This window comes from Gymnoscopelus microlampas, assembly GCF_963454915.1.
Source record: "Gymnoscopelus microlampas genome assembly, chromosome: 19".
In the NCBI taxonomy this organism is placed as follows: Eukaryota; Metazoa; Chordata; class Actinopteri; order Myctophiformes; family Myctophidae; genus Gymnoscopelus; species Gymnoscopelus microlampas.
The window spans coordinates 34,703,216-34,728,339 of NC_139956.1; the positions used below are offsets into that span (position 1 = coordinate 34,703,216).

Here is a 25,124-nt window from a genome sequence, read left to right on the forward strand (position 1 = left end):
ATTTATAAAATGTAATCTTGCTGCAAATTGCAATTACTTCTGTAAATACTGCATATTCACTACAGACAAGTGCAGAACAACATTTCATATCCAGGAATTCACAAAGGTGCCATCATTGACTATCCCTCTAACAATTTCATACACAGTGGTGGAACAAGTACTCGGTACTCGGTTAGGGCACGGCCACACCGCACTTTTATTTTACCTATGGGGCCGAATCTGCCAATGCTTTGTCAATGCAAATGCGTGGATTCGCAAGAAAGATGCGCAAGACCATGAATCCACGCATTTGCATTGACAAAGTATTGTCAGATTCCGCCCCAGAGGTAAAAATAAAAGTGCGGTGTGACCGTGCCCTTACAAGTAAAAGTCTATATAGGGCTGAAGTGGTTAATGTAAGTTTTGTAATATTATTAAAAATCTACAAAGTAACTAAAGTCGTCAAATAATTGTAGTGGATTAAAAGTACAATATTTGCCTCTGAAAGTATTGAAAATTGGAAATACTCCAGTAAAGTAAAAAATCCTCAGTAAATGTACTTTGTTACTTTACACCACTGTTCCAGCCTATATACAGGTTGTGTTAGTGGCTGTGGTATGTTGACAGGGTACAATTCTGAGTATTGGCAGGTATGAGAGAGTAAAATGGAACCAAATGAACCCTTATGGGTCCGTTACCTCTGAGCGACTACAAATGGAACATTAACCCTATGTTCGCCCCCTATGCTGGGGGCGAACATTCTGCAAAAATAGCAGATCCACAAGATCATAATGCTGAGTCTGTAGTATGTGAGTCTGTAGACTATTTTCGAGAGATTTGTTGTACAGGGGGAAAAAGGAGGGGGCTAATTACAGACCACTGGGGGACCCCGGTCAACAAATAATATAGGGTTTAAGTGGTTAACTGATATCAACTGAAAAATATGAAACAAATTATCATATATATATCAATTATTATATATCAATTATTATATTAACATTTTCTGTATGAGAAATGACTGTATATCATCAGGCATTACATTTTGTATAGTCAACACACACTCATGTTTGTCACGTCATAATCATTATGAAATTCAGATCTAACAAACATCTTGTCATAATGCAGACTGTATTGTAAACTTCAAAAAGCTATCTGGAAACTCTTTGAAGATTTCCAACAGTTTCCAACAGTTACAGCAAAGATTGCCACTAATATTGCAGTAATACACAGTGGTGGAAGAAGACCTCACATTTTATCAATACTACAATGTAGAAATACTCTGTTACAAGTAAAAGTCTGGTATTCAGAATTTACTCAAGTAAAAGTACAAAAGTATTGGCATCAAAATATACTTAAAGTACCAAAAGTAAAAGTACTCATTAGGCAGAATGTCCCATTTCAGGTTTTCAAAATGTTTCAAAAATAGATCTACAAGCTCACAACGCGTCACGATATGACGTGTTGTGAGCTTGTAGATCGGCTATTTTCAAATAGTCGAAATATATAATTGGGGCTTAAGTGGTTAATGTATGTTTAGTAATAAAAATCTAAATCTAAAAAGTAACTAGTAACTTAAGTTTTCAAATAATCATAGTGGAGTAGAAGTAAAAGTATTGAAAATATTAAATAATTACCTCAAAATTGTACTTAAGTACAGTACTTGGGTAATGTACTAAGTTACTTTCCACCACTGAAAGCAACGCATAAAAAAAACAGACTGCTATGTCAAGTCTTTGTCATGTACATGTTTATTCTTAGCAACCATAATGCATTTTTAGAAGATATAAAACAGTCAATTATGCTCCATCAACTCCTGCTTGGAAAACAAAACAAAAACAAAGAAACAGCTATCAACAAAGATGCGTTTAGTTACAAAATAAAAAGGAGATTAAAACACCACTGTGAACATATTACTGTAACTGTACTAGTTGTCATGGTCCTGACCAAAATATGACTTCATAAGAAATAGCAACTGGAGGAAACGTTTTTTTTTTATATCCAAAAATATTAAAAGAAATTTGCCTTCCTCCTTTTAACATCTTTTCTTTTTTCTTCCAACGATAAGCATAGCAACACATTTACTAACAGAGGAAAACAAATAAAGAGTGTGAAAGATGAACGCAACTACAAAGACCAAGTAGACCAGTTGCTTTTTTTTTTGTCGTTATGGCATGAACTTGAAGGCCATATAGTTGGGCCAATATTTGTTTTACAGACTACAAAGAACCTTGGTTAAGATGTGTAAAAATGTCTCCATGTCTCAGAAGAACTTCCTCCGTGTAAGAAGAAGCCTCATTTCAACGGTTAAAATGGATTTTTAAGGTTGACGTTGCCAAAGATAACAGATTGTCAAGGGGAAAACTGTGGTGTCAAGTTGAAAATGTGCCATTATTGGCGAGTGATGAAGTATAAATTCCCGGTGAATCTCTCTGTCCAAGTGATGTCTCGTTATTTAGTGAATCCGGTTGCAATACACTGTTATCACCAATGGTTATCAAATCATAAGCGTTACGTATAAGAGTTGGCCTGCATTTTCGCTCAGGAATGTTCTTTCCTTCCATGTATTACATGCTCCCCGTTGAAACAGTGTTTTTATTACTTTATACCGATTACAACAACAACAAGGTGATGTGGGACATAGCCATGTTCTGTCAGCAGCACTACAGTATCCATAATTACAGTAAAACAGCGTCCCCTCCAGGGGTATTATTAGCTACAAAATGATACCTACACAAACTGAAGAGTTTTAAGCCCAAGTTCTAAGTTGTATACAGGAATAAAAACATGACAAATATTTGTTGTTTAGTCTTTGCATGTACATCCAAAAACAAAAAGTAGTGGTCACTTTTATCATCTAGCCTCTTCTGTGTCATACAAGCCACACTTGTCATTAACCCAACAACCTAAATGTATTATTTTTTAACTTTTATCTTTAAACAGAAGCTTGGCACAGGCCAAACTCATAGTGCCCCCCAACAAAAACGGCAAAACAAATGCAAAGGTGTAAATCTACCGATATCGTACCTTAAATACGCAGCTGCTATTAAAACCAACGGGCCTAAACTTGCAGGGGATTCAAAGTCACCAGCTTTCAGAACTTTTTTTTTTTTAATAGGAGGGCAAAATCTCATTACTCAACGCAAACTCCATTTGTGACGATTAAACGTTACCCAAAATAAACAGACACCTGCCTACCAAAACAAGTCTATGCCGTTTTTCTGCACAGTAAAATCCTCAGTGTTAATTTATCTCAACTGTAACCAAATATGGGTCCATTTGTACCCTCTCAGTTAAATTAACACCCAGGAGAATGTACAGTTTACAGTGAAAGGTCTCCAACCTTCTTTTTAAGTTGGACAACACCTACGCACTTAAACCACACATTGTCTTGTAGTCGTGGTGAGTTTTTTGTTTTGGGGAGGCACTGAGACGTGAGAGATTTGGTTTGAGAGAGGGAGAAACTGAGAGAGGGAGAAAGAGAGATAAGAGAAAAGTAGAGAGAGTGGAGAAAGGGTGGCGGATCTTTTCAGAAAGAGGCAGGGTGTATGGAATGAAAAGAAACGAGAGACAAAAGAAAAGAGGTGATTGATAGACAGATGTCGTGAAAAACAAAAACGGAAACGTTAAGTAAAGAGGGCATGAGAGAAAAAAAAAAAGAAAGGGAAAAATGCAGTGACAGCTGAGGAGAGCAGACTTGTTTGACTGAGACAGAAAAAAGGATGAAATGTCAAAGCGAATAATTTAGGGAGAGGTCCGATTTTCTGTATGCCAGTGTCCAGGGAGTTTTTTTTAAGTGGTGATGATTGACTCAAAAACCACATCCACTGTGAAGAAAAGAGAACACCACAGGGCTTTATGAAGGTGACGTCGGTGAGAGTTAGTCTCCATCTACAGGCGCCAGAGTGAATCACACCTCAGTTGACAACAGAACCACAACCACTTGTTGCCGTGTAACCAGAAAAAGAAACATTTTTTAATTCTCATTTTCAACAAAAACACATGTCATTCACCAAGATCCTCATTAAAAGAAACGTAACTGCAGTGAGTTCAGTTCACTGTTGGCTCAATATATTCTACATACAACATATCGTTGTTGTCGGGCAGAAACCTCTTCTCTCCATATTGTAACTTTTTGTGTTTTTTTTCGTAAATGAACACCCTACTTGATCTACTACAGCGTCACACAAAAAGTATTAAAAGTAGCAGATCTGCAAGCTCGAAACACGACTTGTAGATCTGCTACTTTTGCCATTTTTGAATTTAGATCCTGAAAAGTAACCGTTTTGGACATGAGGTTTCCACCCGACAGAGACAATACGCTGGAACCAAAGGAACTGTCAGGGTCTGGAGTTTCAAGACCCCTTACTTTATAAAGAAATAAAGACTGAACCATAAACATGTCAATAAACAACAGAACAGAAGAAGAAACTGTCACAAAAAAAGGGAGAAAAAAAAACGAGAGAGAAGCAGCGAAAGAGGGAGGCAAAAAACAAACCAAAAAGGCAAAGAAGAAGAAGACGATCGTTATTTAATCCCCCGCCAAGGGATGTTAAGTAGTACTAAGAACAAAATGTCTCTGGATGATGATGTCATCAGGGGGAGGGGAGGGTGGGGGCTTTTGGGGGGGGCTGTTCCTTTTTTCTTTAAAAGTTCCTCTTTCCTTTTCAGACGATTTGATTTGCTCCCTTGCGTCCTTCAACTGTTATATCCGTGTGTCCTTCCTTCTTTGCTCCCTTCCTTCCTTACGTCCTTCCGTTCTTCTAAAGGCTGACGAAGATGATGAAGAAGGCTTCCCCCTGGGGAGGGGCGGGGCGGGGTGGGAGGGGGCTTGGGGGTGAAGTTGCTCTTATAAGCGCCGACTAGGGGTCAGCCATCGCCCCCTTTCCTCCCACCCACCCCCCACACCCACCCCAAAAATCCTTGGTAGGTAGGGGGGGCTACACACATACAAACACACGCACACACACACACACACACACACACACACACACACACACCTCTCTCTCTCTCCCCCCCTCTGGTCAGCGTCTGATGGGGGCAACTCCACCTTGCGCCCCTCCACAACCTCTTCCCGCCCCCCAGCGGCTCCTCTCCATGAGGAGGAGCGGAGCTTAGCTTGGCTGTGCGTGAGGTCACAGGATGAGCTTGCAGTGACACAGTTCTTTGTACATTTGTCTCCTCAGCTTGGGCATGTCCAGCTGGCCGAAGCTGAACGGCTGCCCCAGCGCCAGACACTTGCAGTACTTAAAGGGAAAATGGAAAAGAAACATTTCACATTATAGACACTATTACCGACCATCCCTCTTAAATGAGTAGTTCACCCCCAAAACATTTTTTAGGGGTCATTTTTAGGGATGCACCGATATATCTGCCAAATATTGGTATCGGGCGATATTTGTGGTTATCGGTCAATATTGTTATCGACAAAAAAAAGTTAAAGTTTTTACTCTAAGGTGTTTATGAAATGTGAGCTTATCATAATCATAGTAAACATTATCATGTCATATTCAAGGACTTTTTTTTTTTTTTTTTAATATTTTTTTTTGGGGCTTTTATTATTGCTTTATTTGGAGAGGGACAGAGAAAGTAGTCTGACAGGAAATGGGGAGAGAGATGGGGAAGACACGCAGCAAAGGCCGTCGGGAACGGGACGCGAACCCGCGGCACGCTGTTTGTTAAGGGATTTCAACCAAGGGTGCCTAGACCGCGACGCCACGGCCTAGGCCTCAAGGGCTTTATTAAAACTAACTCCAGTCACTTTCAGTTCAGCACAGCTGAGGGGTGTGTGTCCAGCTGACGCTCGTTGACACTCATTAATGTTACTTGCATCAAAGCAATTATGTTGTGTTTCTGCAGATTCTGAACAGTTATTTCTTACAATGAAGATTTGTTTCTTTTCCTGGCACAAATGGGGGGAATAATAACACCAAAAACGAAATAAACAAATATCCTTTTCAGTATCTGCTTAATTGTTATTTTAAACATCGGTCTCGGCCAAGAATTTCCATATGGGTGCATCCCTACGTATTTTATATCAATTACACAGAGACTAATAGATTTTTTTTTTGTTTTGGTTGCATTCCTAAGCCAATAAATTGTCTCTGGTAGGAGACTCAAGGAGTCTCTTACCGAGTCACTTATTGACTGATGACCCGGTCATCAAATTATTGGCTCAGGAATGTGACAAAACAAAAGAATCTCCATGAATTCAATGCTTCATGGGGTGTCTCGTTGATTCTTTAACAAAAAGCCCTCAAAATTGGATAGAACACTAAGCCAAATACTTGACCCAGTCTTGCAACTACTTTTACTTTTTATAAATAAACGTCCTAAAGCCCCATTTATACCTTGTCGTTTGCCATATAATAGCTGACGGATGCGACGCATTGCGTGGTTGTAGATTGGCTATTTTCTGCTATTATTTTTTTATTTTTTGCAGACTGGCATGTGTGATATGCTACTGCAGGACATGGTGTAGTTAAATGTTACTGGGAACACTACAGACAAACGCAGAATATTTTGTATGCAGGAATTTGAATTATACACACTACCTGACTGTCCCTCTAACAAACTGCTCATACCAATTCCAGCTCATATACAGGGATTGACACAGTTTTGAGTGACTGTGGAATAGGTTGTCTTAAAGTTGAACATAGAAAGACATACATTTTTGATAAACTAGGAAGATTATCATTATGAATCCATTTCTGAACCAAATTAACTGTTCTAAAAATAAGATCTAATTTCTATTGTATTTCTGTTGGTAAATGAGGCGAAATTAACTTCATAAATCCCATGGGGTTTTCAAAATCTTACCTGCACAACCCACTATTATGCTGTTGTTACAAATGTGTTGTTTTTAAATGTGCAAATAAACAAGAAAAAAAAAAGAGATGCGAGACACTCACCTGTAGGACAAAGGCCCCGCAGTCACTGTCATTGTTCTGACGACCCACATTCTGGAAGGAACACACACACACACACACATTAGATATACACATTACAGACAGGGCATGAAATGCAACAGGGGTAAAAAAAATGTTCAAATGGCAATACTCCCATGACACTATATAGCCGTGTTGTGAGATTAAAATAATGTAAAAGGTTTTTGTGTGCGATACCATTTTAAAAAAGCCTTTCCATCCGGTCAGAAAGTCTCTCTGGTCTTTCTTGATGGCCTCTGCTTGCAGATACTTGCGTATGTGCTGAAAAGGAGATGACAAACAAACTTAAATGAACAAATAAAGTACATATTTGCTTGATGGGTTCTATCTCAATATGCTGAGGCCACATAGTTGGAAGAATGACATTAACTGACTTCATGTAAAAAAAACAAATGTGTATTTTAAGTTGGGTTTTCTTATAAGTTAAATATTGTTCAACACATTAGTGGTCTAGGACAGTGGTTCTGAACCTTTTTAGGCCGCAACGCCCCAAAATAACCACTGGGGACCCCCCACCCTGACAAGCACTTGGAATTGTAGGAGTTGAGGCATTACATTTAGTTTGAGTCGTTTCCACAGATAAATATTGTGGTACACTGGTCTAGGACCCACTAATATCGGTATCGGACCCCAAAATGTTGCATGTGAATCCTCTCCAGCCCTAACACAGGTGACAGGCTGGGGGGGGTTGTTGGTTGTGGGGGGAGGTGTTGTTAGTGATAGATTAGAGGGGGGAGGTTCCCACAGACCCAAAAGCAACCTTTCTTTTTCATGGTAAACGATGACATTAACTCGTGAAAAGCTGTTTTATACGTTTTATATACACTATATAACACCCAAAACAATCTATTTATTTATAGTTTTATTTCTTTTAAATGACATTTCCATTTCCTCAACATCTGAGAAAGGGGAAAAGAAGTCTGTAGAGCCGTCTTTGCGGTCGCTCACCTTTGGACAGCGGCGGTTGAGCGTGCGCTGGGAGTCGAAGTAGGTGATGGCTTGGCGGGGGATGTCCACACTGACCAGAGACCAGTGCACCTCCAGGTGGATGGGGATCAACAACAAGTCCTTCTGGAAGATGTCCACCTGGGAAGGAGGGGGGGAGGAAGGGAGGGAGGGGACAGAAAGAGGAACAAATACACATTTGAAATGTTGTTGCTGTCGGGCAGAAACCTCTTTATAATTGTTTTCATAAATGAATGCCCTACTTGATCATACTATACAGCGTCACACAAAAAGCATCAAAAGTAGCAGATCTATAAGCTCGAAATGCGGCGCGAAGAAAAGGTCAGCTTGGACCGCTGGCGTAGCGTTCGGGGCAACGAGGCTCAATGTAGCCTGACAGCGCGTCGCGGGTTTGACTCCCGATCCTGACAGCCTTTGCTGCGTGTCACTGCCTGTCAGCCTACTGTCCTATCAATAAAGGCATAAAAAAGCCCCAAAATCTTAAAAAGAAAAGGTCTTAAGATGGCTTAAACATTACTGATACTACATTATCAAAAGTAGGTAGAGAGGGAAAGCTTAGATTAAACTCCTCTCTACCGATTAAAAACAAACTTAAAGAATGAATGTCACTCAAGCTGACTTACATTTTTCGTCCACCGTTTCACTCCTTCATAACCCTTTGTCCTCAGCTTGTCATAAAAGAAGCTGTTGAAAAAGTGAACCTGGAACACAGAAAAAGGAACACTTTATTTCCCTGACTCAAGTCTCATTTATGCATTTATAATATCAGGCTTTAGAAAGAGGGGAGGAGAAATCAACATGTAATCTGGATTTATACAATCATATTACACAAAATAAGCAACTATACTAAACCCAGATTACACGGTCGCCTGTGCTTAACTGATTTGCACAATACTGATGCACATGTGTTTAGGACTTCCATTTCGCACTTGTAAGCAACATGATATTGACATGCACTACACTGAATGCACTACATGTGATTTAGGACCTCTTTAAATGACAAGATACTGATTTAAACATGCTGCCTTCTCAGGCTTTTAGTTTTCCTTTCTTTGCTTCCAATTCTTTTCTTTTGCTCCTTGAGCTGCAAACGTGAAAGCCTGCATAAACAAGAGTTTAACCTCACTGTTACCTATAATTGTATTTTGACGATAAAATACCCTGTTTTTAAAATAGGCCCCCACCCCAGAGTGCTCAGCAAGACAGTCTGGGTCTCCTTTCTGCCCCCCCCCCCCCATCCCCCTGCCCCATTCTGCTAGATACATAAACATATCCTCCCTGAAGCCTCTACAGCTCTTCACCTGGGCCAAGGTTTAAGACGGGATGAGTTCACCAGGGGAGGTGTTGATGGGTCGTTGAATTCAAAAGAGAGCAGGACCACCTAAAAGAATGTGACCCAGACACGCTCCATAACAAAGCCGTCACCCACAGAGTGACATAGTCAGTGAGATGGCCCATCAACAAACTGACATTGTTGCCAAGTCTGCTTATTATAAGCGATTTTGGGCTTGTTTATCTGTAAAGTTGCTTGTAAACGTATGGTTTTCAAGCGATGCTTAGCGTTCGTTCAGGATTTGTCTCATTGTGCAGAAAAGACGAAGACTTCCCGCCGTTTGTGAACTATCACTGTGTGATACATCAACAGGCAGTGGCAGCTAAAGCAACCGACATGTCACATGTGGTGAATGTTGTCGTTAAAATAGTGGACTCAATTGGCGGCGCAAAATCGCTACAGCACCGGTTATTTAGGTCTTTATTGGACGAACTGGAATCTGCATATTATGGAGATCTGAGCCTTCACGCAGACGTTAGGTGGCTCAGGGGTGGGCTGACGGTATTGTATCCGTCATCATATCTGTCAATAAAGTATCCTTTTGACATGGTCATGTATGCATTTTTTGGATCAAAAACAAAAATCAATCTAGAACAAAATATCTGTAAATCTGAATATTCATTGAACTGTGAGAACTAAATATTGTGCATCGAACAGATATCTGTAATAGCAATGCATTTATTTCATGTTTGAATTTGTTTCATTAAAAAGTCAAAATCTAACCACAGAAGTTTTGTTTCCTAATATTTTATCATTGATTATACGACTACCAGTGTTTATTAAAAGCAAAAAATAACTGCCTTACTCATGGTTATGTGGGTTTTTTGGAACATATTGTAGTGGTAGATCTCGGCTTACAATTTGGAATAAAAAAGTGCTCTTGGTCTTGAAAAAGTTGGTTACCACTGATTCAGTGAACCCAAGACGCACTGTACACCCACTGCGCACAAGATGATGAGGTGGAAACCGTGCTGCAACTACCTGCCATTACGACATTTTGGTGTTTCACAGGTCTCACTGAAAAACATGGTTCTTAGATAAGATTTTCAACTACAACCCAACTTTCAGGCTCTCCTTAAGATTCACTTTGAATCCACCAGGCATTTCGTTGTCCTAATGTGCATCTGTATTGTGACATCATGCACGTAGCGGCATGAGCTTCAACTGGTCCACTTTTTAAGTAAATACGTTTCTCTCATTCACGTACCTTCTCTGGAACAGAGTCCATAACCAGGTCTCCGTACATGTTCATGACCTTGAACGACACAAGCAGACTGTCAGCAAATGTGGCACAAAGGAATGGCCTCAAAATAAATACAAACAGTCATGTTTCTAACAATGTAGTGATAAATGAATGAATGGTCTCAAAACAAATACAATGTTTCTAACAATGCACATGGGCTAGGAATCAGATGGGACATTTTGTGTGAAATCTGTTAATGTGTTCCCTTTTCGCTGCACAGTTACAGACACAGCAAAGTGAGCGTCATCATGTCTGGTTGTACCTGGTCGTTGAGCCAGTTCTGTCCGTAGAGCGTGCTCAGGTCGTCCATGGTCAGGACGTGGCGTTTGTAGTTGACGCGGAACGTCCGCACGAGCGCCGTGCCCGACGAACGCTGAAAGGACTGGATTAGATGTTGCACCACCGCTTTCCTGGGGAGAAGAGAGAGTGTGAAATGTTACATTTCATTTTTGCAGGACCATATTGGTAACTAGTGTTTCATTACGCTTGAATGCGTTATCGTGGGTTTAAGTTATATTGTTATTTTACTTGTATATCTTTTACCAAAATCAAATCAAATTAACTGCAAATTAAATGAAATAAAATGTATTTTACAGTTTACTGTATTTTTGAATAGTCCCATTCTAATCCAGGAGGATAGCCTTCTTAACCACATTCCCTGGCATCTCCATTTTGGGCAGATTGTTATGGTAAAAATTATTCAACATAGCCTAGGCCTATATGCTTATTTCATACAGGTCATATGCTGCTAGTGTTGCGCACCAAAAATAGCCTATCTAAGCACACAATGCGTTACACGTTGTAAGCTTGCAGATTGCTATTAAACCCAACTATATTATAAGGCGAGCAAAGTGTTGAGATTCTGCCATAAAGATCCTGCTGGTCTAAAATTAGAAGCACCACCTCATAAGGAGGAATGTGTATAAAGTCTTCCAATGAAGAATGGAAGAGTTTACATTCCACAGAGCATAAACGCCGGAGCACTTATGCTCATTGAAAGACAGCCCTACATGGAGATATGACCCCATGCCCACTGGCTTCAAGTCAGTCGTGTCCAGACGGTTTAAGGAATACAGGTGCTATTGATACGCAAACACTTTGTCATAATCACCTTTAGTAGTACTGTTTGTGTGGCAAAACATGGAGCAAAGCGCAATCAAGCAATGCTCAAATGGAATGACCGCATTTATTTATATTAAGTAGACAATACATTCAAATAACTTGCTACTGTTGTCAACATTGTTCTTGGTGCTGGGTCCAAATGAAATCCACTTTTGCACAGAAGAATACCTCATCTCTAATAGCCCAACATGTAATGTATATATTCTTTTTTAAATAATTTGTTGTATGATTGTGTCACGCGGTGAACATAACCTGTCTAGTATCTACATGCTTACGACGACACGTTGTGAAATGTTATTTTATTTTTGCCTATAATGACACGCCCAAAATAGCGAAGCCAGGTCTAAATGTGGCTAGCACATGAAACCACAGGCGAGAAGTGAAAAGTGTGAACATGCCCTGAGGTGTAAGAAGAAGTTTCACAGTTCATAAAGAAAAGCAGAAACCGTGGCCGCAATCGTGACATAACCAAACGTATGTTTTGGGCCAACTTCTGGAAGAGGGGGGGGGGGGGTGATTAGAGAACAGGAAAGACTACAAAAGTTCTACCTGGAGGCCTTCGCACACAATTCCCAATTTAGGCATTTAGTAAGACACCAAAGCGACTTATACCAGAGCGATTTACACCACACCAGTGGACCACACTGCATCCTTTTTGCTCCACGGTGCTCCAAAAGTTTGGCATCTTACCGAGTATACTACGGCCGTAACCACTTTCAACTTGGCATCTTCAAAAATAGCGGTTAAGATAGTTGACATCACATCACAGTGCATGGTCACCTTCAGAGTGAGGACGGTGTACTTGTAAAACTGTGTGACACACACACACACACACACACACAGACACACACTAACCTGTGTGGCTGTGAGAAGTTCTCGTTGAAAATGTCTTGCAGTTTCACCACTACGTCGTCGACGTGGATGGGGATCAGACTGCCGTACTGCTGTAAGGACTCCTCCAGAATACCTGCACACACCAGGACAGTGAAGAGGAATTAACAGACAGAATACCTGCACACACCAGGACAGTGAACACAGAATGAATAGACAGAACGAACAGCCACACACTGATTGTCAATGACTGCGTTTAGTGTTCATGCACTTTGCGTTGCCTTTGTGATGTCTTAAGAGCTATATATGCTATATATATTCTCTCAATGGAGAGAGGTAATTGCAATGATGTCCGAATTACTCTAGTGGCCAAACCGGTGTGCAATCTGCTTCAAATAAATGTATTGAAACCCTAACCCTTGGAGGTGGATTGTAGTTTTACCGTGTGCATTTCACTCATTGTTACAACTAATCTCAATGTAGGACAAATAACACCTTGAAGTTGTACAATAATGTAATGTTTAAAATGAAATCTATAATATTACACTGGATAATCCACACATTGGCAAAGAACAGAAGCACACAGTTCGGTGAAATCCATGCAGGTGAAGACTTTTACGAGTCATTACGCGAGAAGAATTGTGTGTCACACATTCACATCAGAGAGAGAGAGCCTGTGCGTGTGTGTGTGTGTCTACACACCGGTCACACAGCTCATGTGTTCCTCGGTGAGGGCGATCTCGGCGGGCTTCTCCCTGACGGCGGGGTAGGAGGAGGAGCTCTCCACCTCCCTGCGTCCTCCTCTCTGTCCCCGGCTCTCCTCCTGACAACCGTTCAGCAGCTCATCTGCAAGGAGGTGACACGTAGACACTCAGTGTTAATTCAACTCTCAAGAGTACACAAATGGAACATGTGTGTAGGAGCGCAACAGTTAATTGAACTAAACGATTTTAAATCGATTACAAAAGATTATCTATGATCGATAAAATAATTGGATTTTCAAAAACAGGGAAAATAGCATATCGTCTCCATTGTGTGGCCCAAAACTGTTGCTTTTCAGGATTCTAATAAAAAAATAGCAAAAAATAGCAGATTACAAGCTCACAACATGCCGCGTTTCAAGCTGGAAGATCTGCTATTTTTGATACTTTTGTGAGATGCTGTAGTATGATGAAGCAGGGCGCTAATTTACAAAAAGACAAAAAGTGAGATTATGGAGATGAGGTTTACGGAACGTTATCGTTCATCAGTGTGGACTGGAGGCTCGTTACAGTCCCCTTTATAAATGAGTTATCTTTCACCTTGGTATGGACATCCCTTAACAACCCATTAAGACTAGGAAAGCATCTCTGTCATTTTTCGATTTCTTTGGCTATTGAAAAATAGCAGATATACAAGCTCATAGCGCGGCACCGAGTGCTGCACTATGAGCTTGTAGATCTGCTATTTAAAAAACAACATATAGAGATTTATTTTTAAAACGAACACTTTGCTTCTGGGGGATCCCTGGAACAACATATTTTGAGATGGGGGGGTCGGCAGACAAATACATAATTTTGGGCGTCCTTGACAAAAGTTTGAGAACTGTTAGGATTTAGAAGACATTTGTAGAATCCCCCAGAAGCAAAGACTTGAGTTACAAATGCTTTAAAAACATATTCAAAATAAAGATTTGCCCAAATTTTCACAATTTAAAAAACAAAATAGCAGATCTACAAGCTCATAGTGCGGCACTCGGTGCCGCGCTATGAGTTTGCATATCTACTATTTTTAAATAGCCAAAGAAATCTTAAAATGACACGGATGCGTTCCCGGGTCTTATCGGGTTAACTTGTTGAGTGTAGCGTCATCGTCTCCTACCTCTCTCGGAGCCGCTGAGACTGTCGTCGTCGTCGTCCACCGGCGACAGCCGGTACCGTTGCTTGCCCCTCTTCTGCTTGACCCAGACGGGGGTCCAGGGGGAGTCCTTCCTGGTGGTGGACGCCGCCCTCCTCCGGTGGCCTCGAGTCCCCGCCCACTGGGCGCGCTGACGCCAGCTCTTCCAGTTCTGTGACAGCCGGTAGCGCAGGCGCCACTGCGTCTGGAACCGCCGCTGGCGCAGGATCCGGAACCCGTTGAACCGCCTCGGCCTGGAGGCGCTGAAGGGCCGGGACAGCGACGATGACGACAGCGCCGCCACCGCCTCGGCGCGTGGGTCGCAGTAGTCTTCCTCCTCGTCGATGTTGATGTGGCCGTCGCTTTGGGCTGTGTCAACGATTATGACATTTTACGTGACGATTAATTGTCACAAATAATTTGCGATTAACTATTTAATTGTCGTTATGACTAAAAATTACATTTCTGTTTGGCTTTTAGACTTTGAAGTTGCACATGGTCAGAACCTAAATATCTCTGCTGTCCGGCAGAAACCAGCTAACTCCAAAATGTTCACTTTTTCAGGAAATTAAAAAAAAAGTAGAATTAGAGGTCCATTCAGCTGCTCTTATCAATGATTAACAGAACCTCCTAAGCTCACAATGAGGTTGGAGGTCAAAAGGGGGTGGAGCCTGGAGTCAGCAAAACTAGCTAACTCCACCTCCCTTTAGTGGAGTTAGCTGGTTTAGCAGAAAGTTTGAGGATCCAATGGAGTTAGCTGGTTTGTCAGAACTGCTTTTTAATGCTTTTCATTGGTTCAATATTTTTTTTACCAACACACATACATAAAGGGTGTTTAATGGCCCTGATTTATGGAAAAAAATGCAAAAGCGTCAAAATGGAGTTAACTGGTTTCTGCTGGACAGCAACGATATACAAAATAACATTTTTCAACATGGAAACGATTTTGACAATTATGCAAAAAAAAATGTTATTATCTCAAATAATTGCCTACCGACGCTCTGGTTCTGCTGGACGCTGGCGTGGTGGTGATGGTGATGGTGAGGCTGACCATGATGAGGCTGGGGGAGGGCGGGCTGGCTGGACTGCGGCGCCGCGGGGAACTCGGGAACCTCCCACTCCAGCTCCACGTCCTCTTCCTCGCCTTCCTCCGCTTCCTCCTCCCCCTCCACCCAGCAGCCAAACTCGCCCTCTTCCTCCTCCTCCTCCTCCTCTTCCTCATCCTCTGCCTCCATGTCGTTCATCATGGCCTCCCCCTCCTCGTCCGCGATCTCCTCCATCCCGCCGATGCCGCCCTCCTCCTCCTCCTCCTCCTCTTCCTCCTCGATGTACTCGCCCATCCATACCTTGTCCTTCTGGCCCAGCTTGATGTGCATGGGGCTGGGCACGCTGTGGCCCGACGCGGGGTCTATGAGGTGGTCCCCGGGCAGCCCTCCTGCACACACACACACACACACACACACACACACACAGGATTACATTAGAACACAGTTGTCCAAATCCTTCTTTGTATACAGGTCGGATATGATCACAAAATATATGTATCTACTGTAGAGGTCGAACCCTTTTAACTCCCTTCTGGACATCCTAAAGATTAAGCTTAAAGCTGCAGTCAGTCAAATATATGTCCACGAGTGGAACCCGCGTCTCACGCCTGTTTAGGCAAGGGGGATGTTATGCTTTGAGCTTCTTGCAATACCTCTCGTCAACCAGCAGGTGTCCTACCCGACCACAGGATCTTAAGTAGGGAGTATACATTCACCAACATTTTATTCACAAAAAAAAAAGAAAAAGATTGCAGCTTTAAACCCTGTATAATTTGTTGCACAACAAATAGCAATCTGCTATTTGCGCCATTAAAAAAAAAAGTGGAACAAAGTATAATGCTCGCCTATGTAATGACTTGCCCAAACTAGGTTTGCCAGGTTCAAAGTGGTTAAACAAAGCTAGATCCTAAACCAAAATATATATAGTATACTGTAGAGGTTTCAACACTTTCATCCCCTTATAGAGATCCCATAGTCTTAATTAATGCTCCGTCGCACGACGGTGTTTGCGCGCCGAAAATACCAGGAACCCAAAAACGACATTTATCTCTCAACTGCTTTTAACCACAAACCACTATTTTGTTTTATGTCGACCTTGACTGAACTCCTGGTTCTACAGTAAGTAACCATCATTCTGCAGCAATTATCATTTCTAAATCATCCAGTTGTTTAAGTGTCTGGTTACTGTACAGTACACGTCTTCTTGTGTGTTCCTTCAGCTTTGGAGGATACAGAACCAGCTGTTGATAATTATTTGATTAGAACAGCCTCACCATACGCCAGATGTGTGTAACATTTGCATCCGTGCTATGCATCTGGATAGAAACAACATGCCTGCTTAGTTAGGCGATAATGGAACTTCAGATTTAAACCTATTTAAACAGAGTTGTGCGCGGGTGGTACACACCACGAAAATAGCCGAAAGACAAGCTCACGAGAGAGACAGCATGAGACGTTGTGAGCTTGTAGTTCGGCAAATTTCAGTGCTCGACACGGGCGCGCACCCAACTCCTAGATCGGCTAATTTTGGTGCTTGACACGGGCGCGCACCCAACTCCGGCATTAGCTCAACTAATATGAATGGCAAGGGGTATTTCCGCAAGACATTGACGAGGGTTAAGAATTAGAAATAAAACAAGGTGATGAGTATTGTGTATCCCTTTCGCTGAGTGACTATGGTCTCAATGCTGTGGTCTCATAGAATTGCCGTGTCCGTGCATTCACTGAACAATGCATGTGCCAAGATTTCCTTCAGCTCAACAAAGACAAAACCTAGATAATTGTCTTTGGTGGTTAAGGATTGTCCCTTAGTTGAGCCAAACAAACATCTTTGTGTAATTATGGATTCAGATTTAACCTTTAATAGCCACATCAAGGAAATAACAAAACATCAAGCTTATTATCATCATCTTAGAAATAGAGCAAGAATTACACGATTCATAGACGTGGAAAAACATGTGTTTTCATATGCATGTTAGACTCTCAGATCTCACTCAAAAGACATCTGACAGTTCTAACAACCACCAACAAAGCTGAGCAACACATTACACTCATTCTCAGGTCTCTGCACTGAGTCATCTAATGATCGCCGCTTATCTTGAGTCACTCAATGATTTAGAGCCAACATTCAGAGCCAAAATACAACCGACTTGCTTCCATGACCCCTCCAGACATCTCAGGTCATCTGGGACCGCTCTGCTAGCTTTTCCCAGAGTTAGAAGAACAAAACATGGCGAGGCAGAATAATGTAGTTGCAACAAACCTCTCTAGAGAATCTTTTATTATGGCACACATAAAGTAGTTGTGCAGGAGCTGCCTCCCAGTCCCAATTAAAACAACTTTTCTCCACTTTGTTTATTAATTTGTCAGCCTATTTATAATTACATGTTGACCTTTTATTTCATTTCACTTGGCAAGTAGGTCAAGTTGAGCTGTTTGAGTTCATGACTCGACCTTGCTGTCCAAGGTTGCGAGTTTGAGCCCTGTCACGTAGCACAAACATGCTATACTCCAGGAATTTACACTACATGCGACCGTGTGGAAAACAGAAGGTCCACGGTTCGCGCACGGTCTATGTGTCTAGATGTGTCCCTGACCACGTCACTTCACCCCGTCCTGGAGGAGATGACCAAGTAAGAATTGTTTTATACTTTATTGTGTGCTGGTTTCCACAGACTGTAAATACCTTTTCAGCACTTGAAACAAGCCATGCACCAGGTCATCTGCAGCAGTTAGGGGTTTAGTGCCTTGCTCAAGGACATCACCACAACACGCAGCCAGGAGGAGGAGGAGCTGGGGATCGAACTGGGAACCTTCCGTTCCAAGACAAACCACTCTAGCACCATATAAAGCAATAGTAGTAGTGATCCACCAAGTCTCATCCCCGGGGGGGTTCTGTATTCTGACCCGTAGTAACCACCACTTGTTCGGGTCAACATTAGACCCAGATGAAACAACTGGAATAAAACTAGCAGTGGTCTGGGAACCACTGTACTGACCTAAAGTGAAGGCCTCTTGTGATGAAGATGGTGAGCTTATTTTTTTGTGTTAAGAAAGAAATTCAAAATGATTAAAAATGCATTTTCAATATTTCCCCAAAATGTTAAAAAATAGCAGATGTACAAGCTCGGAACGCGTCACTTTGTGACGCGCTGCGAGCTTGTACATCTGCTATTTTTAAATGGTCACGGTAAGACCTTTTGCTGGGGACCCCCTGGAACCCCTCCAAAGGACCCCTGGGGGTCCCCGGACCCCACTTTGAAAACCAATGGCTTACACTCAGCGCTTCAGACGAGAAGAACACGCAGACCTTCAAAACAGAACAGCGAATCTCACAGGACATTGAGGACATGTCCTCCCACAGGAGGACATAGTCACACGCCATCATGAACAGCATCCCCTTGCAGGAGGAGAGGGGACAGAGCCATCTACCCCGGTGGATCACTGAGTAAAGAGCGCATGCTGCATAACACATAAATTAGGCTACAAAATTTCCCTCAGCTGAGCTGACCCTGGTTCAAAGCTGACATGAGCACTGTAGGAAAAAGCGGTTTAAATGCCCCCCAAAATAATTGAATCATGTGGATCCACACATAGGAACAGCGTGGCTCCAATGTGGATTTCAGACATTTCAGGTGACCAGCCTGTTCCATCAGTCGTCTATGACATACCTATGTATGACTCCAAATGTGGGCATGGTTTCAGCCTGATCACAGCCCCGTTGACTAAGATTATCAAATTAAAAGGATAACAAGTATTAAAAGCATATCGCCTCCATCGAGTGGAGACCTCATATGTCGCCTGAGGAAGTTCACTGAGCTCCAAATGCATTTTGTACCAGCGTGTTATAATATGTAGTCTTCTGTATGCACTGATATTGAATTATGTGCTTTTGTTTTTATTTTAAACCACACATACAAGTTTCACTTTTTGCAAGCGAGGAGGACTGTCCAATCGGTTGTCTTTTTGTTTCTAAAGAATACACATGCAGCTATTTTTATCTTGGCATGTGTATTAAGTCCTCTACTGCCTGAAGAGAAGAAGGTCCTTGACCAAAACATTGCCTAGTAAATTGTATCTTTATCCAGCCAGGCCATCAGACAGTGTGTGTGTGTGTGTCCTGGATTAACCACATGAACCCTAGAGTCCTTATTCAGAAATAGCCGATCTACGACTGATTGTAACTTGGCAGTTTTCCGAGAAGAGATCTGGTGTAGTTAGTAGAGAGAAAATAAAGGAGGAGGCCTAGTTAGTATAGGCCCCTGGGGGGCTCTGGTCAACTAAATAGGGTTTAAGTGGGTAAATTATATGCGTCTACTCCACCAACACACACCTGTCTGCCACAAAGATTTTTACTCAAGAGTGTAAGACCTTTGAAGCCCTCTATACTGTAAACTGTTGGGTTCTACTGGGTCAGATGAGTGTTAGTCGGTAACAGCAGCTGCATAGCAGAACATGCAATCAGCAAAAAAACGCAACATTGTACCATACAAGCAATGGCAACATTTGACCAAAACTCACAACAATTTGATTGCATCAAGCATTTCCTCATGTACATAACAGAGACCGTGTGGTACAGGACTTCTAGTGTTTTGCAGACACCATTCTAGACATGACACAAGGTATGGCCTGACAGATATGTCATGTTAATACAGAGTAAAATCCTGATTAAAGGAATATTTAACTTCTTGTCAAGAATCTCCATACTGTAATATGTGTCTTCACAATGAATATAATTTCTGTGTCTACACGCTCTGTGCCTCAGAGGTGTAAATAAATATGATCCAGAAGCACTATTTGAACTTTTTTTTTTACTATGTCTCCGGTGAGCTCAAAAATGTTTTTTTTTTTTTTACAATGCTTTTTTATTGATGCAACAACAGTGGCTTCTATTTCAGCGTGAAACTTTCCAGGAAGAGAAAAGATTGTGGTTTCTATTAGCTTGGAATCCCATTCCCCACCAATGATGTCACTGGTAGGCCGGTTTCTTAATCCATTAAGATCGGGAACGCATCTGTGTCATTTTAAGATTTCTTTGGCCATTCAAAAATAGCAGATATACAAGTTCACAGCCCAGCACCGAGTGCCGTGCTATGAGCTTGTAGATCTGCTTGTAGATCTTTTCAAGATTTTTCAAAAACAGCAGACCTACAAGCTCATAGCGCGCACTATGAACTTGTAGATCTGCTATTCTTTTATAGCCAAAGAAATCTTAAAATGACACAGATACGTTCCCGGATTGAATGGGTTAACTGTCCACATCCTACCTCTTGGCCAGTCCACACAAATGCAACTGCCATTGGGGATAATGGTTGCAAGTAGTTGCAAATAGTTGCATGTTTCAAGGAGTTGCATTGGTGTGGACTGGCCTTAAAGGTAGGGTAAGTGATATTTTTTGGTTAAAACAAAAAGTATTTTGTTAAAAGGTTAGAATACTATATTCTGATAGTAATCATTGCTATATATTGTTTTTTCAGTAACAGATATCTCCCTGTCTCTCCAGCTCTTTAATACACAGAAAATAAATTTTTCAGTAGGTGTCAAAATCTCAGCCAATCAGGAGAAAGTACCAATTTTTAAGCTTAATTTGTATAGTGTTCCAGTTCCAATTTTGCCTGCTCATTTCTTAGTGTCATCACTTCCAATTTCACTTGTTTAATCTGTATCCTGATTGAGTTCTCTGTCCTGGTTGGATAAAATTGGAAATGAAACTGAAACGAAAATGCATTTTCTGTTTAATAAAGACGTGGAGAGACAAGGAGACTCCTAATACTGAACAAACACTCTATAGCAATGAGTACTATCAGAATATAGAGCTATTTAACAATTATTTCAACCAATGCAAATCACTTACCCTACCTTTAAGAAAGTAGACAGAAATGGTGCCATCTTTATAATGAGCATTAGTGAGGACCAATTAAAAGACAATAGTGAAAATAGTTATATAATTCATTTGGTATACTGTCAGTGTTCCTTTAAGTTAACACTGACAGTATACAAAATTAAAAACGAAATGAACTCTGAGGATTTCACCAAGTTAATATCTGCAAAGTAAAATCAAGCTTTTTTTTTTTTACACCTTCACGAGTTACATTAACAGTCTGATTTTTATTGTGTGTCATGGATTAGTGCAGTGGTTCTCAAACTGTGGGTCGGGACCCCCAGATGAATTGTCGGGGGGTCCCCAGATTAACTTAATGTGCAAAATGTTTTTCTCACTCAACAGTTAACAAACCAACATACAGTAAGTGTATACAGGGCATCTGCACATTTCTGAAGTGACAATTTACGGACTTTTAAGACCTTTTTAATACCTCTAAAATGAAAAGATTAATACGACCATTACTGCATCAAAAGTAATCAACAAACTATACTATAATAAAATGGATAAACATTGGCCAAATTGTCAAATATTGCCTAAGAAAGAGGCAAACATTGTGAAAATAGACGATTTTGTGGAACTGAGTCAAACTAAATTTTATGCCTCAATCGCAACAATTGCTTGTCAGGGTGGTGGGGCGGTCCCCAATTCAATAATCATTCCCCAATTCAAATGATTATTCTGAGGGGGGGGGGGGGTGAGAACCACTGGATGAGTGCTCAGAGAGGGGTGGCCCACCTCCTCCGGTGTCCTCCTGGCCCACGGCGGTGAGGCCCAGGTCCCCCTGCCAGCGGGTCTGGGCCAGGCTGCCACCGCTGTCTCTCATGGTCCACGGGCACCCCACAACCTGCGCCAGCTCGTCGCCTGCCAAACAAACAAACAAATTAAATCCGGGAACGCATCTGTGTCATTTTTTAGATTTCTTTGGCTATTAAAAAAATAGCAGATATACAAGCTCATAGCGTGGGATCTTGCGTGAGATAGGGGTCTGCGGCCAAATACATATCTAAAAATGTTTTTATTCTGCTTCTAACTGACATTGTAATGTAATGGGTATCAATACAATTTAGGGCAGCAGCTATGGATTGTTTTCTTGGCAATTATTCTATCCTTTTTTGATTCATCAAATAATGGAGCAATTTTTTAATATTTTGTCTTCTTTATTTATTTATGTATAAAAAGAATTGATTAACCACTTAAGCATTACTTTATGCTTTGTTGGACAATGGTGTTGTAGTAGTTCAAATAGCACATCTACAAGTTTAGATCTTATGATTGATAGAACTATGTGACATTTTTTATTTTTTTAGCTTTTCGCTTATATTGACATGCCCAAAATAGGGACGATTAAGATTTTATTTGATGAAATTGCCAAAAGGAAATTATAAATCGGTTAATTCGATTAGTTAAATTGACACAGTTGCACCTACATTACAATTTGGTCTTTTAGCAGACTCTCTTACCCAGAGTGCGAGGTTACAGTAAGTAAATAGCATGAACCGCAGCATTGTGTGTGAATCTACATAATATATAGAGACAGTGATCCCTGCCCTGGGGCATGGAGTCAGGGCAAAACCAGAAGCTGTTTGTCTTTCCACGTCAGCAGCATTGTTAATATAATAGCTGAAAACAGTGAAAGACTCCAGAGCTAGACTTGTATTACCCGAGGCGTGAGGCTCATTAGACACAGCACAGCCAGTGTCATAACAACCAAACACTGTAGTTAAACATGACAGGTCATCAACTGACTTTGACACTGTGTGTCAACTAGGGGTGAAACTGTTAAATCAAATAATTGACAGACAGAAAATGTATCAAACTAATTGTTTAATAGCAATAATAAAATAACTGTGGTTACTGCATAATAATGCACACGATAGCCTTTAAACAGTGATTTAAAGTAAGTACATGTACTAAAGTACTGTACTTAAGTACAATTTTGATTACAAAACCACTTCAGGACACATACATACATACATATATGTATACATACACACACTTCAGGACACATACATACATACATACATATATGTATACATACACACACAGGCAATTTGAAAAAAGCCAATCTACAAGCTCACAACGCGTCGATGCATTGTGAGCTTATAGATCTGCTAGCCTATTTAGATTATAAGGATTTTTAGACATTTTAAAACTTGTGAAATGGGACCTTCTGCATGATGAGTTACTTCTACTTTAGATACTTAAGTACATTTTGATGACAATTCTTTTGTACTCTTACTCAAATACATGTTTAATACAGAACTTTATACAATAGGGTAATGATACTGTTAGTATAATATGCGAGTACTTCTTCCATCACAGTGCCATTGTATAGAAAGCCAGTGCACGGCAAAAGCAATGCTACCTGGCCTGATGCACCAAATAGCAACTACCAAAATCTTCCAAAAACGATTGCCGTGATATTCCTTCCTGTTGCCATGTGCAAGCTGCACACCACTGTCTGACTGTTATCTTTTGCTTTAGCATCATGCTAGCTAGCAAGGTAGGAGGCTTGGTGTATTTACTGGGTCTTGCAGAGAATTCCAGTTACTATGATTCGGGAGGATTCTCTTACAAATACACCTAAACTGAACTCAAACAATGCAGCTGCACTGTCTCTGTTCATTTTTGCTTTAGCATCATGCTAGCTAGCTTTAGGAGGTTTGGTGTATTTACTGGGATGGATCAGATCATCTTGCAGAGAAATCCCAGGAACAAGGATTAGGAGGATTCTGCAAATACACCTAAACTGAACTCAATGAATGCAGCTGCACTGTCTTAACGTTAGAATTTGTTTTTGCTTTAGCATCATGCTAGCTAGCTTTAGGAGGTTTAATGTATTTGGTGGGGAGGGAGTACATCATCTTGCAGAGAATTCTAGGAACTTAGATTTGGAGGGAGGATTCTGCAAAATACACCCAACTCAGATCAATTAATGATCTTTTTTTGCTTTAGCTAGCATCATGCTAGCTACCTAGGTAGGTAGATAGGAGGCTTATAGTGTATTTACTGGGTCTTTTGCAGAGAATTCCAGGAACTAAAAGATTAGGGAGGAATCTGCAACGAATACACCCAAACTGAGCTCAATTGATGCATGGAGCTCTGCTTCATTAATGTATGATCGATGTATTGATCGCCCCCCCCTCTCAACCTAAGTCCATCCATGATGGAGATGATGAGAGGAATGATGCAGATGGTGCCTCCTTCCTCTCCTGAGAGAGGCTAAAGCTAAAGCCCCCCTCCCCTCAAAATGTATTTAACGTGCACATAATGTGTGTTAATGCGTCATCTACGCGTAGGAAAAAAAACACAGGTCAACAATTAACGCATTTATGGATACAATTCCACGCCACAAATTAGATGGATAGCAGTGCTTAACGTGGCTAGCTCGTACTGTTAGCCCCCCCAGTCGTTAAGCTAGTTTTTAGGCTAACTAGCTTAAACTGGAGGCTAACTAACAACGGGCTAACGCAGGACGACAAAGCACAACAACGCGCTTAAACTCACCGTTAACCTGCAGTTTTGGACGAATGTCGTGTCCAATAAAGGCCAAAGCAGCGAGAAAAGGCGGTTGTATAGGACTAATTTATTGTTGTTGTTGGATGCTAACGGTGCTAATGCTAACCGCTCCTCATTGAATGGAGAGTCAGGTGTAACCTCTTTCTCTCTCGCTCTATCTCTCTCTCTCTAGCGTTGCCATGTCTGCTTATTATAAGCGACTCTGGCCTTGTTTTTCTGTCAAGTTGCTTGTAAATATTGGTCGTTGCAGTTTTTTTGGTCTTGTTTCTAAAGTGTAGTTGTTTATTTGGGCTTGTTTCTAAAATGTAGTTGCTTATTTGGCCTTGTTTCTAAAGTGTAGTTTCTTATTTGGGCTTGTTTCTAAAGTGTAGTTTCTTATTTG

At 41.2% G+C, this 25,124-nt stretch overlaps 1 protein-coding gene across 1 annotated transcript; it reads right to left on the reverse strand.

Annotated features, from left to right (window-relative positions):
* Positions 1 to 1,704: 1,704 nt before the first annotated feature.
* On the reverse strand, positions 1,705 to 24,888 carry LOC311034619 (uncharacterized protein). The gene is made up of 13 exons (XM_084042511.1): positions 24,731 to 24,888; positions 21,959 to 22,084; positions 15,288 to 15,728; positions 14,279 to 14,662; positions 13,121 to 13,264; positions 12,443 to 12,554; positions 10,728 to 10,875; positions 10,430 to 10,477; positions 8,513 to 8,590; positions 7,872 to 8,009; positions 7,101 to 7,184; positions 6,888 to 6,938; positions 1,705 to 5,222 (listed from the first exon to the last, which is right to left on the reverse strand). Exons 2-13 carry the CDS (start codon positions 22,044 to 22,046, stop codon positions 5,112 to 5,114), a joined length of 1,827 nt encoding a protein of 608 aa, XP_083898637.1. The 5' UTR covers positions 22,047 to 22,084; positions 24,731 to 24,888; the 3' UTR covers positions 1,705 to 5,111.
* Between the last annotated feature and the right edge of the window lie 236 nt (positions 24,889 to 25,124).